This window comes from Rhea americana, unplaced genomic scaffold (genome assembly GCF_003343005.1).
Source record: "Rhea americana isolate MKP2758 unplaced genomic scaffold, rheAme1 scaffold_44, whole genome shotgun sequence".
In the NCBI taxonomy this organism is placed as follows: domain Eukaryota; kingdom Metazoa; phylum Chordata; class Aves; order Rheiformes; family Rheidae; genus Rhea; species Rhea americana.
The window spans coordinates 1,644,371-1,659,068 of record NW_028186579.1 but is presented as its reverse complement, the minus strand read 5'-3'; the positions used below and the strand labels follow the sequence as shown (position 1 = coordinate 1,659,068).

The window sequence follows — 14,698 nt, the reverse complement described above, 5'->3', positions numbered from 1 at the left end:
AAGACAACCTTTTGAGACGAAAAATTCACTTTACTTRAATTTCATGTGCCTTGTAATCCCCATAGTAGATTTACTCTGCACTGGAAGCAAGAGAAGACAGAATTTTCATGTGATAGTACAAATACAAYTGAAAGCCAGTACAAAAGTCACAGGCTGACAGAATAATTCCTGTACACAAATTGTAATAATTGAACCATGTAAAATTAAYATATGCATAAAAGTTTTTGTTATTCATTGTCATTCACGGTAAGGAATGAAAGTTGAGATATTTAATCCTAGTAGTAAAAGAGCACACCAAGAAAAGGGAAAATARTTGTCCCACTTCTTTCTAAGAACAAATATAGATCCTTTGAACCAGAACCTTGAGATTCTGTCCACTGACAACAGTAGAAAACCTTCCTCAGATCAGGTATCAAAGAGTCTAAGAACAAAGACAATCACTTGCCAGCAGCTAAATTAGAAATGACAGTTATTTTACCAAATCCGTATCATTTAACTACACTGCTGAGAAAAGCAAAAGATCTGTGTTGTCACTGGCTTGAAATAAATGTTCAGATAATTATTCCAAAATCTTACCATCTCATTTTTTGGCCAACATCTTTTTTTTATTGTATGTATTTCTCAAAGACAAAACAATACTGTAAAGGTGCATGTTAATAAATCCTGTGTTCAGGCTCCTACAACTTGAAATACAGTATAGCCTGACGGGATTTAAAAAAGAACATTCTGGTGTGCAAATCAAATCCCTGTTTTAACACTGGATTTTCTTGGCATTTCTGATTCCGTAAGATCAGTAAAAAAAAAAGGACACCACAAATTTAGGATCAAATTTCTCTGTACTTCTTAGACCAGCAGAGACTAACTGCAGCCAAAATTCATACGGATGGAGGTAATTACACCTACAGATTAGACAGATGGATGAATCCAACAGAAATTTAGTCAGGTCTTTGGCCAGAGGAGAAAAGCTCTCTTGGAGCCTTGGGAAAAGATTATCTGCAGGGCTTGCAGATACAGATTAGCTCTCTGAACTTCTATATTAAAGGAGGAACATTTTTTGCTTTCATTAGTTACTTGTGTATATTCAAGATTACTTTTGAAGATACACATTTAACACAGAAAGATAGACAAACATAAACTAGGTATAAAGTGATTAATTCTCTCCCTGAAGAAAAGGGAGGATAAGAAAAGACAGAGAGACAACCCACTGAAAGATTTTTGTCTAGGACTGTAAATTTCCTTTCTTCAGAATAACCTGTAGGGCAGATATATTATTAATGTAAAAAAAAAAAATCTTTTGAAATAGTACAGAGGATGGCAGCATATCAACCAAACCATTCCTCAAACACAAAGTAACTGCCTCAGGCCAAATTCTCATAAATGCAAGTTAAGAAAAAAATTGGTGGTTTAACTCCTTCACATCACACTGACTCCACTGCACGCTCAAGCACATTGGATTGTATCTCAGTTTCCTCCCAGCACTCTCATGACTTCTAGGTGCAGAGCAGTTTGTCAGATATTTCTGTCTTCGTCTTTTGGAAGAAAAGAGCTGGTGATTTCCTTGCCCATCTCATAACAGAAGTGTAGGTAAGTACAGATATAGGGGAGGGAAAGTTAGAAATTTTAAAGAGCTTYGAAGAAGGAAAAGAAAAACAAAAACCTTACTCTCCACAATTCTTTTATATGCCAGTCTGAAAACAGCAGTCATCAAAATAAGCATTTTCTGCCCTAATTCAAAGACATGTTCAGACTCCACTGCCCTACATACAGTATGTACAGAAGCATTTCTGGTTGCGGGTGTGTGGGTGGGTGGGGGACCTGAAAGGCCTAAGTGTTCAGGTAGTACRTTAATTCATCTCTCGCTGCACAAGTCCTACAAATCCTTTCAAATATTGATCAAATCAACACAGAGTACAGTTAAGCACAGCTAGCATATCCAGGTGCTGTGGATTATCCATGCCACAGCAAAAGAAACAGTTGGGGCCCAGGATTAGTACAAAAGGCTCTACGTCACGTGAACGCAGCTCTGGYTTTTAGGGCCAACCTGAAGCAACAAGGAACCGAGAACAGTCAATGGCTGCTTTTGCGTGCCTTCAAGTCAAATTCATCAGCCATGCCAGGCTCCTGCTGACTCCGTGAAAAGCCACCTCTGGTGCCTCTCTGGCATCTTTCCAGGAGCAGCCTGCAGCTAGCACCAGCACCCCAGGGCGCTTACGGGACCCCCACAGCTCTGCAAACCCACCAAGTGAAATGAAGCTAATAAAGCTCGCTGAACTCCATCCAGCTGGTTACAGATGCAYGGTGCTGTGCAATGTGCCTCAGAGCATCCTCCACACTAGTTTCGTCTAGGAGTTTACTCTGATCCAGAGCATCTCCTCACTTCAGGGAACAGAGACTTGGCTGTCATAGGGATACACATACACGTTTCATTTCAGCCACCAAAAAAATTAACTCCTCTGGAGTTAAAGATCTTCTCAATTTCCAGGCTATAACAAACTATGATGTGTATGTGTGTGCACGCGTGTGAGACAACACGGGTGTTAACTTCAGCAGGTACACTCATCTGCTCTCTGAAAATAGGTCAGGTAGGAGTTGAAACAGCAGACTCCTATCCCAGCTTTCGTTCTGCAAGAATGCAAAGCTCCAAGTCTCCTTTTGTGTGATAAGCTGTTACTCGGTCCATCTCCAYACCTGTAACCCTTTAAATTCACCTTTTACGACTGCAGGTAGCTATAGCTGCACGCAGTATTACAGAAGAGTGCCTACCAGGGCTTTGATGCACTAACATACTCCATAAGACAGCGTATCTCTGTCAGAATTACTACTTCTGATACCTCCCAGGATTGCATTTGCCTTTTCATTATACACAAATGATTCAGTCTTTACATGATTGACTAGCATGTTAGAGCCCTTTTCTTCACCATTTAATTTTGGCAGACAAGCTCACAGCTTATAGCTAAAATGTTTCTAGTAACTCCAACATGTGTGATCTTGCATTTTACATAGTTTAATTTTGTCTTATTTATATTTCTCCAAGCCTAAAGAACATTTAGGTCCTTCTGTATGAAATTCCTGTCCTCCACTGAATCAATTTTGCCTCTCCATTTCATCAGTGCTCCTACTTTACTGTATCAAGTTCATTATTGTAAAAATTAAGCAAAATTGGCCACAACAGGCTTCAGACTTTCTCAATCAGACTATCTGCTTTGGGTTCTATGAAAATTTATAGATTAAAAAAAGAGAGAGATTTAAACGTGTTAGTGAAATAAGGTGCTACTGARAGGAAAACCTATGGTCCTGCCTGATCTGCAAGGAAAAAGTGAATCTTCTTTACTATCAGTCATTATAAACTTTGAATYAACATTACCTTGCTTGCACCCAAACTGTTGGTAACACATGTAATACTGAGAACCCAGGATCAAAACAGGGGCAAACAAAAACTGTAGACAAACAGTATACAGTGAATGAAAGCCTTCTGCAAAGCCTCATTCTAGCTAAAGAAGTTTCCCATTCATATAAATGAGCTTTTAATCAGGCCTTACAGTAAAAGAAAAAGCAGCAAAGAACATAACAGGGAAATTCAAACACAAACAATGCCAGTTAATTTGCCCACAAAAGAAAATTTAAAAGCCAGCAATTCAGAGAAAGAAGTCTGGAAGGCAGTAGCAGTGAAAAGTTTTGTAGGTGATAACAGACCAGCAAAGACAGGGCAATGAAAACATCTTGAAGGTCGAAATCAGTGCTTCCATGAAGTCAGCACAGAAAGATTTGTGCAGTGACACCTGAGCAATGAATCCCCCCCCCCCCGTGAACCATATTCTTAGGGGACTATGGAAAGATTTCAGCAGGAAATAATAAAAATGAGCAGGGACTGAAAGTAGCAGAAGAAAGATCAAAGAAATCTTTGTAGTTTAACCAAAACATACCTAAAGAGAAGAGCGTTCAGGAGACATAAAAGCTGCCTTCACATTTGTGAAGGGTATAAACAACAATGACATACATATAAACAACAATGACATACAAAAGCAAAATCCACCCAACTTCCAAAAAATATGTCTGAAAATGACATGTCTCAGCTGAAAATGAAATTGCCTCAGAACATATAATAGTTTCCTAGAAGCATGTGAGAAGCCTTTATCATCACTTACTGGTTTCTCCAACAAAACAGGACAAAATTTAGAAAAAAACTCACTTTATATCTCTCTCTCTCATTAGGAGACCTTGAGGCAGCCCTGCAAGTCTGTGCTGTAATTAACTGCTCTTCAGCTAGTGACTGTGTAACAGGGAAGTTAATAAGCGTATACTAGATAAATAGAAACAGGAGATACATAGTGGATAAATAAGAAAATTAACTGTTCATTTACACAATTATAAATTAAATCATGAAAAAAATCATGACGACAATCTTACTCTGCAAATTGATCATTACCACTTTTCACTAGAGCCCACTCTTTGCAAGAGTTAACACGGACAAATCACATCAAAATCCTTAGCTCAGTTCTGTTTGTGCTTATCATCTGAACCTTCACCTTAAAACAGGTTACAAATTACAAACACCACCTCCTCTCAGCCCTGGAAGGTTGCAATGGCCTTGGCCAAGCAGAACTCTAATTACAATACAACACAATAAAYGATGACATCTAGAGTGCGTTTATTAATCTGGCCTCACCTTCTAGTCGTTTGACCAGTTCACTCATGCTTTGTAATACTACGAATAGCTTCTTTCCCATGAGCCGTCCGTCTGTCCTCGGGCCTGTGTCCAAGGACCTGCAGGACCACTAACCTCAACAACAAAGACTACGAAGCTCATTTCTCAATTAGAAACCAAAGTAATGGCCCAGTCACAACCAAATTCAGCCACCAGGTTCAGAATGTGATATTTCATAGGAGTGGAACTAAAACCTGGTTGTAGGTCTGCCAGCTCTTGCCCTGTGCATTTGCTGTACCTGACAAGTGGAAACATACTGTCACTATTAAGCGCTGGTACAGTGCAGACCAAACAGGCCAAAAAAGCAGATGAGACAAAAGAGATTTATTTAGATTTGGAATCATTTCACATCTATGCACTGTGATTTCTAAATGGACCTTTTGTTATTATAGTTTTATATAATTAAGTAAATCACAGTTAAGACTCTTTTACTTGTACCAGCAGGCATTAAGAACATAGATGTTTGTAGCACTTACCATTCGCTTTGAAATCAAGATTAATATTACAACTCTAGAGTTTTATAATAAAAAGGTCTCATAGAAAGGAACTCAATATACACAACATAAACTGAATAAAACTGTATCTAAACGCTGTCTGCTTAAAAAATAAGTCATGAAATTACCAAGAATTGATGATAAAAACTCCCAAATACTTCTCTAAGATCAGCTTGGATTATTTCACCAGTATCTATGGTTTTTAGTAACACACACTATGCCAGAAATGAGAGCAAGCAGCAATAAGAAAATAGAAGGGGTCTCAATTTGCCCTCAGATACATGAGCACACTCAAGGAGCATCTGACAGCAAATCTGTATGTCTGATGTGAAAACTTTTCTGAAATAGGGAATTCTACATTCTCAGTGGACAGGACACACTGTTAAAGGGGTAAATTTTTCCTTTATGGGCTTCACGATTGCCCTATTCTGTTAGAACTATAGCACAGCCATAACTAACAGAAGAAAAGTACTGAAAACTAATAAAGTACTGACAACTTAAAAAGAAACAAACTTAGGAATGCAGTGAATGTTTTCCATTAATTCTCTCACATATGGTTTTTATTGCCATCCAAAAATGTCTAAATGTCTCTTATTACTTTATAATAAGTGAACAAGTGATTCACGTACAGAGTTGCTATCACATAAATCCAAACACAAACTGAAATATGGAATCTCAGAGAAAAAAATATGTTTTATCTTAAAATAACCAGGGCCTTTACCTTCTGGGCATAAAAGTATGAATGCTTTATGATTAATACTTTTTAAATGTCTCTGCTGAAATGAAATGCAAGATGGTTTTTATAGGCAATTATAAACACCTGCTGGTAAAGAATTTAAAAGAAAAACTTTAGCTAATKTCCTACTAATGCTGTGGTAAGCACCCGCTTGTTTCATCCACCATTTTATTGTACTTTCATAGAGCTTTGATATTTTCTAGTACCATATTTTATTGTAATAAATGGCTCTGGTTTGCAAAGATAAACAAAACAAATGTTTAAAAATAAGCTTAGAAAACCCAGCTCCCAAATTCTCTGGAGTATACAGCAAGCATATGSAAGTATGCCTAATACTTCCTTCATTGGATTAGTATCACGCAAGTGTTCCTGCTTTTATTACATCTGTTTCAGCATGCATCCAGATGTGTAAGCTCAGGCCTAACATTAGAGTAGGTGCAACTCAACCCAAGTGAGAGGCAAAGGTTGGTGTTACTGAGGGAAGAAAACTGCCCTGCGACACGGCACGCGATCAACACTTTGCACGGCGCCAAATGGCTCTCGGGAAGCTCTCGAGCGAATGCCCCCGAAGCAGCTGTGAGCCTGCGCTGCCCCTACACATCTGCTCTGGCAGCAGTATGGAATTGCCCAGGCCGTACTGAATATGAATGTCGACCCCATAGCATATTCTGTAGGGACTGCGAGCTGAAGACAATTCAGATATTAAGGCTAACTATGCCTTTCTCTAGGCAAGTTCATCTTAGGTTAATTTTCGCTTGATACTCAAAAGCCTTTTGCTTTTACAACCAATACATAATATCAACAGATACCACAATGAACATATGCAGACAATCACAACATAGGTAATACTGCAATAGCTTCTGCTGCTAGGTAAATATGATTCCAGGAACTAAGAGTGTAAAAATGCATTTCACTACATTTTGTGGCATTTTACTATGGTGAGAAGATTCAAAGTAGCCTCAGTATTAGCCTGAATCAAGCCTGTCTCGAGGATGTTCAAAGCTACCTGAAATTGTAATCTTCTAATCCATTATCCCATGCAAATACCTTCTGCTTATGATATTCCGCTATTTCAATGCATTTCCAAACATGTTTTATATGCATATAAAGACACTGAAATCTTTTTGCATCAAAGATTTGCTTTGAAGCTTGATGGTTCAAGCACCAACAGCCTTCCAAAGAGTCCGCTCCACTCAGTTGCTCTGAGGAGCACCTGGGTGCACGTTCACACAAGTGCTAGTGCTGGAGTTGCACCTTCGTATGCGGTATTACACACGCACCCAAGTGAAACACACAGCTCGTGGGAGCTGCTGCAATTTAATTCAGCACTGTGTTAGAGACTGCTCGCATCTAGAGGCGAAAACTGGCAAGCCACTAAAGTGTGTTAAAGCAGCCGTAGCTTTCCTTGCCACTTGGGATGCAGAACAGCACAGATCCTGCACAAATGGCATTTATAAAGGCTACCTTCAAAATCCCATCCTGTTCCAGACAATTCCATCCAGCTGCAAGGGATTTACCTCCAGAAATAAGTTCCTTGTTTTGAATAATGTTAACTCTTGAAGCTGCTGGCCAATTGGACCAAGGTGCCAACTGGAAACAGGTTTATTTCTATGGCAACTATCCAGTAGAAATTAGACTGAAGTCACCTGCTCTGAACAGGACCTTGCACTAAAGGGACCTGGTTGGGTACTGCTAAGTTTATATCAGGGAGAAAGAAAGAAAAGAAAAAAAAMCCCACACAACTTACTCTAACTAGCAAGCAGGTTACTCTTGTGGTAGTAAACACAACACAGAACCCAACACACAGTCTAAGAACACACAGAAACATTTTAAAGACTGTTTTAAAATACACTCACTGACCCACATGAAAAAAAGCTTTGAAGGTGTTACCTGTGTAATTTCAGCTTTCTCTGCATTAAAGACGGAAAGATGTTTTGCCACTACACTAGTTTAAAATGTTAGTAAATGCATTTTCTATGACAAGACTTTCTCTCTTCCTCCATTATAGATATGGCCATTGCCATCTGAATCATATTTCTCCCCTTCATTCCAGGTGGGATCAGGACAGACTGTGGCATGGACACACACAAAGCTACTCATTCATTATTCCACRAAAGCGCACGTCTTATGTAGAGTAACATAACAGACGGCGGGGCACACACTGGAGGCCACATAAATCATAGCTACCAGGATCAGAGAAGTGACAGACTGCCCATTCTTGGCAGAATGTGTAGAACTGTAGAAGCACATCATAAAGAAAGAATTAGTATTTTAACTGTATGCAACTTGGCACTGCGAAAAGCTGTGTTTGGTTAGAAGGGGTACTTTTGATGCAATAACTTTATTTAATTTTTGTAAAACTAAATTGCAGCTGACCTGGGCATTACTAATTTGTTTTCTTTTTCAGTAACCATCGCTGCACAGATGTACTGCTCCACTGCTGGTGTATAAATTCCCTTGCTTGTTCCTCAAAGCTTGTGCATTCCTCTTTTTCCCTATTGTTTCTGTAGGATGCTTTCAAYAAGAATCAATTCAGAATATTTTAAAATCTGTAATTTCCCCATGAATTACAAAAATACAWAGAAGGTACTTGGATTCAAGTTAATTTTGGTCTCAACTTATGTTAACTTCCAGACAATTTGAATGGTGGTTTTTCCACTCCACCTCCCCTTTGGAAAGCAAATCCAATGATGGCCAAAAGTAATCACACTGTAAAATGTAATCTTGCTTAGAGCACAGAATTTGGAGTATGCAGATYTGTTAATTAGTAGCAAAGAAAGCACAAGACAGAATCTCTGTACAAAGATATATATGCTGAGTACAGCATGCACTTGGGTAACATGCTTTAGTTTTGAAACTGCATGCTTCAGTACAGTTTGTAGGACATCAAAGCAGAGTTATTTTGAGATATAAAAGAATAGGTTTCTTTTGTTGTCACATTCCACCACTTTAAGATAGACTGCTCCCTTTCCTGTCTAAACAAGCCAGCAGCAGCAAGTAGCCATAGAATGCAAGATTTATCGATGAAAAAAAATACACTTTACAAGAGACTCATTTTTCCTTTTAGGACACTATATTAAAACTTTCAGGCTCTGTTCTTGTCTAAACAGCATGTATATGTTGTAATACTGGCAAGAAAGAAAGCTGAGATAAAACAAATCTTTTAGTTGGCAGTTCTTAATATCCTGGTATATTAGGCAACAATGCAAGACTTCTAGAGCCTTATCATTTAAATGCGTATTTCCTCTGAGGAAATTATGCACATCGAAATTTATTCAGACTATACACAAATAATCCTCCCCACATATATGTATATGCCATTGTAAACTATTTCAATAATAAAAAAAATGTTTCAATGCTCAAAACATTTTAAGAGATCATGCACTGATGCTCTTTGGTGAAAAGCCAAATAAAAGATTTATGACAGCGCTAAATTAGAAAGCAACCAACGGGCATAGCGTAAGTCTTACCTTGGCTGTTTTTTTCACGAGTTGACATTTTTGCTGGTTATGGGACAGAAATAAAAAATCTTAAAACTATTTCTACAGTCTYGCTCTCACCTGCTTGGATGAAGACTGGTACATATTTGAGTATTTTATACTTTATTTCTGTAACCTCTCTTTATGCACACATACAAATTTCTATAAAATGGGAATAATCAAAAGCTTTCTGTTTTACAAAAACAAAAATGAATCCTCCCACCACCCCTCAAAAATTTCTGTCCTTCCTGAAGACCCAGTTTGATGAGACTTTCTTCACAGATTCAAAGAGCCTTACATACGTCCTGAGGAAGTTTACCAAATCAATTCTTTGAGTAATTATTAATGCAATTTTAAATCCRTATCCCTGTTTCATAAGCATACTTCCTAATACATTTATTTACAGGAAATACTATTGAGTCAAAGGCAAATTTTTTCAACTTCATCCAGTATTTAAAAATAAATGTTTTTATTTACCTTGGCTGACGATGACATCCTTGTGCCTGGGGAAAAATGCGAAATAGTATCGTTAATATGTGAAATGCTTCTCAAAGCAGTACTACCTAGTTCTTAAATATTACTGCATTTGGCAATCTCATCACGCTCTCATGAGAGACTGATTGTATCTCAAGATGCTAAATAATTAGTCTTGGTCAACACAGTGCATCTTTACCCACTTAGTGTTTTATGCTCATCATCTTTCTATTTTATTCCTAACATCTCTTTGGTATCTTAATGTCTTTAGCCCCATGGCAGATTCCTTAGAACTACTGCAAAAACAACCAACAACAACAACAACAAACAAAAAAGATTTTGAAATAAGTTATGAAGGGCATATTACTTGTGCATGGAAAATTCCATTTTAGAGAGCAAATTTGCAATAACCAAAATGTTTTAAACTGTCAAATACCCTCATGCCTGCATGCAAAGCATTAACACCTACCAAAATATGCTGTCAACACCACAACAACATGAGTTTTTCTAGGAATTAACCCTGTTGGACATACGAGTTGGCAAGCTGCAGTTTCAAAATAGATCCCTGCAGCACTCCTGAATGTATGACACAAAGCCCACCAAGGAATGCTGTTTAGATGCTTCTCAAAGTGTTCATTTGTTAGCCTGCTCTCCAGAACCAAGAATGAACTATTCACGAAAAACCTCAACCCTCTCCTGTGAAGAGGGGAAAAACTATTAACTTCCATCATCAAAGGTACTTCCTACCAGGGTATTACCCCTTGACAGGGGAATGTATTGCATAAAAAATGAATTCATTTGAAACCAAGCAGGATGGTATGAGTGGCATCCAGTATTTTTAGCTAGACAGAGGTCAAATTTTCTTAACAGTGACAAAGGGTCAAGCATATGCATGAGGAAAGTCATCTCTGGCTATTGGTAGATTCACTCTTTTCCAGGCTGCCAAATGAAAAATCTAAGCTTGATTCCCAGCTCTGTCTGAAAAACACTGAAAGATGGGCTGCCATGGGAAACCTATTACTTCTTKTGGCTTTATCAGACTGATTTACAGCTCAGTGCTGGCTAAAAGACTAAACTTGCTAAACAAAGTTCAAGTCCTGGGCTGATAGTGCAAAGCATACGTAAAACATTTCTGTTCTGGGGCCCACGTTAGGGGCTGAATTCTCTTGCCTTGCCTAAGAACCAGGTAACTTTAGGTAGATTAGTTCCTAATTAAGAAAAGTTGGCCTGTAAACGTAACGTATCAATATGCATTTGGACTATACTAATTCTGCCATAAATCTGGTATACAGGATTTGACTAAAAATGAGAACTGGTGTCCTCTCGAGTGTAAATACTGCCTCATTACAGTTTGAGCCCAAGAACAAGGTACACGACCAATATAACACTCAATCGTCAGTCAGATAATAGTTAACAATTTACAACAACTTCAAGCTCTGCAATGACAATTTCTCTGACAATAATTAAACCTTTTTTTTTTATCTACTCTTCTTTTTTAAATATTTGATTTTTCCTACATCATAGACTGTAGGAGGCAGAATTTAAAGTCTCCCAAAGAATAACCAGAATCACAGGAAAATGAAAAAAAGGGGTTTTATCTATTTTGACTATAGTTGGACCAATATACAAAATGTCAATAAAAGTTTATTTGTAATTATTAATAAACTTAAGGATAAGACTTATMATGAAAGATATTTTAGTAAGAGAACAGAAACCGAGAAAAGACACTTGCTAAGTAGAATCAAGACAGAGGATTTTTCATTCCTACATATTATCTAGTTACACCCTGCTATAATTGAAATTGTCAAAGGGCTTTTAAAATTCAACAGTGAAAAGTAATTATAAAGGGGAAAGAAACAGTTGTAAAATATGCGATCCCTCACTCACAGCATTTAAGTGTTTTGCAGAATTTTTCAGACTAGGCATAAAGCTTTTAAGTGTGCCAATATCCACATCTAAGATTAATTTAAAATATTCAGAAATTTGTTAAACAATTAATTTAAGAGATCTACCTGAAACCATAAGAATACATTTTTGCAATTACATTCTACTTTAAAAATGCTCCCCCTACACCACCAGTAAATTAATTCCAAGGACACAGACTAACATTTCCAAATTAGTTTTTAATTATGAAATGATTGGTTGGAAACTTTACATAAGTGGCATTAAGCCATAAATCCTAATTCCTAACACACAATTCCACTAACCCAAACATGTAGCATTAAAATAACTTCACACTCTAAAAATATTGCATTCACATTTTGTTAAGAATTTAAGATTCCAGAGGCATCTGGAGCATCACATTGCCAGACTACGCAGATAACTACTCATGGAAAAAGAAGATGTAAATGGCCTTATCATATACCTACATGATTTCACAAAATCAATGCAAATTCATACTATTTTGGCTCTGAGGTTCACTCATATTTTATGCAATGAACTCTGATACTTACTTGTCTGCGTTCTTTGCCACTTTTGATATTAATTTAGATGTTGATGCTACTCTCAATAGTTTGTTATGACTGTCATCTGAACTCTCCCATGCACTGTGAGGTTTTTCAGCAGTCAAAGATCGCTTTATGCTAGAAGAAACAAAAATACATTTTAAAATGACAAGTTAATAAGATAACAATAACTGGAACTGGTAGCAACTGACAGATCAAGCAACAGGAGACAAAAGCAGAGCTAGGTCTTCCTTCAAGCTGAAGCATGAAACATGAAGAAAAAAAAGGTTAAAAAGTTCTAACTGGATGAATGAAAACAATTGAGCTAGGCAACTGCAAAATATGTTTTTATCCATTCCTTTATCCATTTTCAAGTGCTCTTACATAAAAGCAGTATCTCTGTATTTTAACACTATATTACTAACAAACTAAAAAAAAAAGAAAAATATTAGGCTAAAATACGTTAGCCTAAGTAAATGATTTGTAAAAAAATCACTTAAGAAGAAACAAAAAAGAGAAGAGTAGAAAAACTTTAATTGATTAACTGTTCACCAGCATTAAAATGCTATGATTTTTGTGTCCGGACAGTTTTCAGACTACAATTTCATAATGGTTTTGCAGACACTATATGTTAAACCACATCAGTCACTTTAATCATTTTGAAACAGATGTCTGTAAAACTTCTCACACAAATAAGGCAAGCCAGGTTTGGCCCACTATTATAGACAATTAAATCCATGAATTCAGATAGAGCTTTCCAGTAATCTTATTGTAGCCAATTTACAGTAATGGCAATCTGAAAGTTTCATAGCCATTAGCTTCATGCATAACTTGGAAAACATACTCAAAAGTGATGTAGTTCAAATTATTTTTCAAACTGATAGAGTCTGCATCTGCTCTGCAAACAGTATTACACTTCRTCCAGTCAGAAATACTTTCTGCAGAAGTAAGTTCCAAACAGCAGCTTGGCAATGGCAAGCTGTTTCCACACCACCTTGAGAGGCTGAAAAAAAAAGATCTTGGGACAAACAAGTTATCAAATCAAGTTAAACCATTAAGGCATTAAAAAGGCTTCCCTCCCCCACACTGCAAGAGATTAGTAAGCGAGGCTTCAAGCACATCTTTACAGTGAGATAACCAGGCAAGAGAACAACAGGCCGCAAGTTCAACTTCAAATGACTTAGAGTTTGTGCAAGACATGGAGACAGAGCCTTTATGGAGTGTTATAACATGCACCAGTCAAGTGAAAGTTTAAATATTTATTAGAACCGTGAATTCAGGCAATGCAAGACAACATAATCTTGTGAACTACAGTAAATTTCAGAGGACTAAATTTCATCTATTTAAGAGCTTGTTTTGGTTTTCTAAATGCCAAGAAAATTTCGTACCTTCCCAAACTTTCCAAATAAATAAATCCACACTGAGTGAACTTCATGTTTTTTAAATTCAAAAATAATCACCCAAGTCCTAAAGTCCATTTACTGGATTTTAAAAATCCATTTAGCCATATAAAAAAACAGTATGTGCCTACTTCCCACCAAAATCAGCAGGAACATAGAGGCGTGAGCCTAAACATACTCCTACTTTCACTCAAGTCAAGCAGTTCTTTTATTTGGGTGTAAAAAAAACAGGACTTCACATATGTAAAGAATCAGAACTAAAGTGAATCAGATCATTCTGCAACCTAGCAGAGATTGCAGGCAGGAGCAAAATGCAGTCACATTACAGAGTAATTTGAGAAGACAGACACCCAAATGGGTTGCAATGATACTAGTATTTAACCAGTGATGTTACAACATTTGTAAGTGGTCACATGTAAAATACATGCCACAGTTCAGCTATTTTGGTCAAAACTTATGAAGCATATTTTGAGAAAGATCAAGTCAGAGCCGTTGTTACGTATTTTTAGAATGACTGATTAGAGGTAATCTATCTTTACCATATTAGGATTTCAAGTAATGACAGAGAATGAAATGCTTTCTCATCGTAAAAATTTAGTCAAAGAATACTGCATTTTTAGGTATTTGTTCTGTTGCAATGTACATTGAATGCATCTTTTCTAGCACAAAAAAATTATTAATCATTTATCAACTTGATTGTGAAATTGGAATTATTTCACATGACTTGTTGTCTAACATGAACTCAGTATCATTACAACCGTTTTCTAGTTCTGTACTGTGGTACTGTGAAAACCTTTTAGCTGGAGCAGAACTCTTGCTTTCTTGAGTTTGCCTGTGTGTTTGGAGAGTCTGTGAGGAGGGCTGGGGAGAAGGTGATGCTTGAGTTTGTGGATTTTGATCATTAGAAAGGGATTCCTCTTTTTTTTCTTTCTGTCCTGGAGGTTTTTCCTTCTTTTTTTCTGTACC

At 37.1% G+C, this 14,698-nt stretch overlaps 1 protein-coding gene across 5 annotated transcripts in view; it reads right to left on the bottom strand.

Annotated features, from left to right (window-relative positions):
- The window catches only part of EML4 (EMAP like 4), a 148,171-nt gene that overhangs the window by 42,381 nt on the left and 91,092 nt on the right, over positions 1-14,698 (bottom strand). For 2 of the 5 annotated variants that reach the window (XM_085315831.1, XM_085315829.1), the window contains exons 4-7: positions 14,526-14,698; positions 12,342-12,470; positions 9,892-9,917; positions 9,406-9,438 (exon numbers count right to left, since the gene is read on the bottom strand). The exon at positions 14,526-14,698 is cut by the window's right edge and continues 1 nt beyond it. In XM_085315831.1, coding sequence (XP_085171957.1) covers positions 9,406-9,438; positions 9,892-9,917; positions 12,342-12,470; positions 14,526-14,698 — 361 coding nt within the window. The remainder of the gene's footprint in view (positions 1-9,405; positions 9,439-9,891; positions 9,918-12,341; positions 12,471-14,525) is intronic. The other 3 variants (XM_085315830.1, XM_085315832.1, XM_085315833.1) reach the window with 3 other exon arrangements.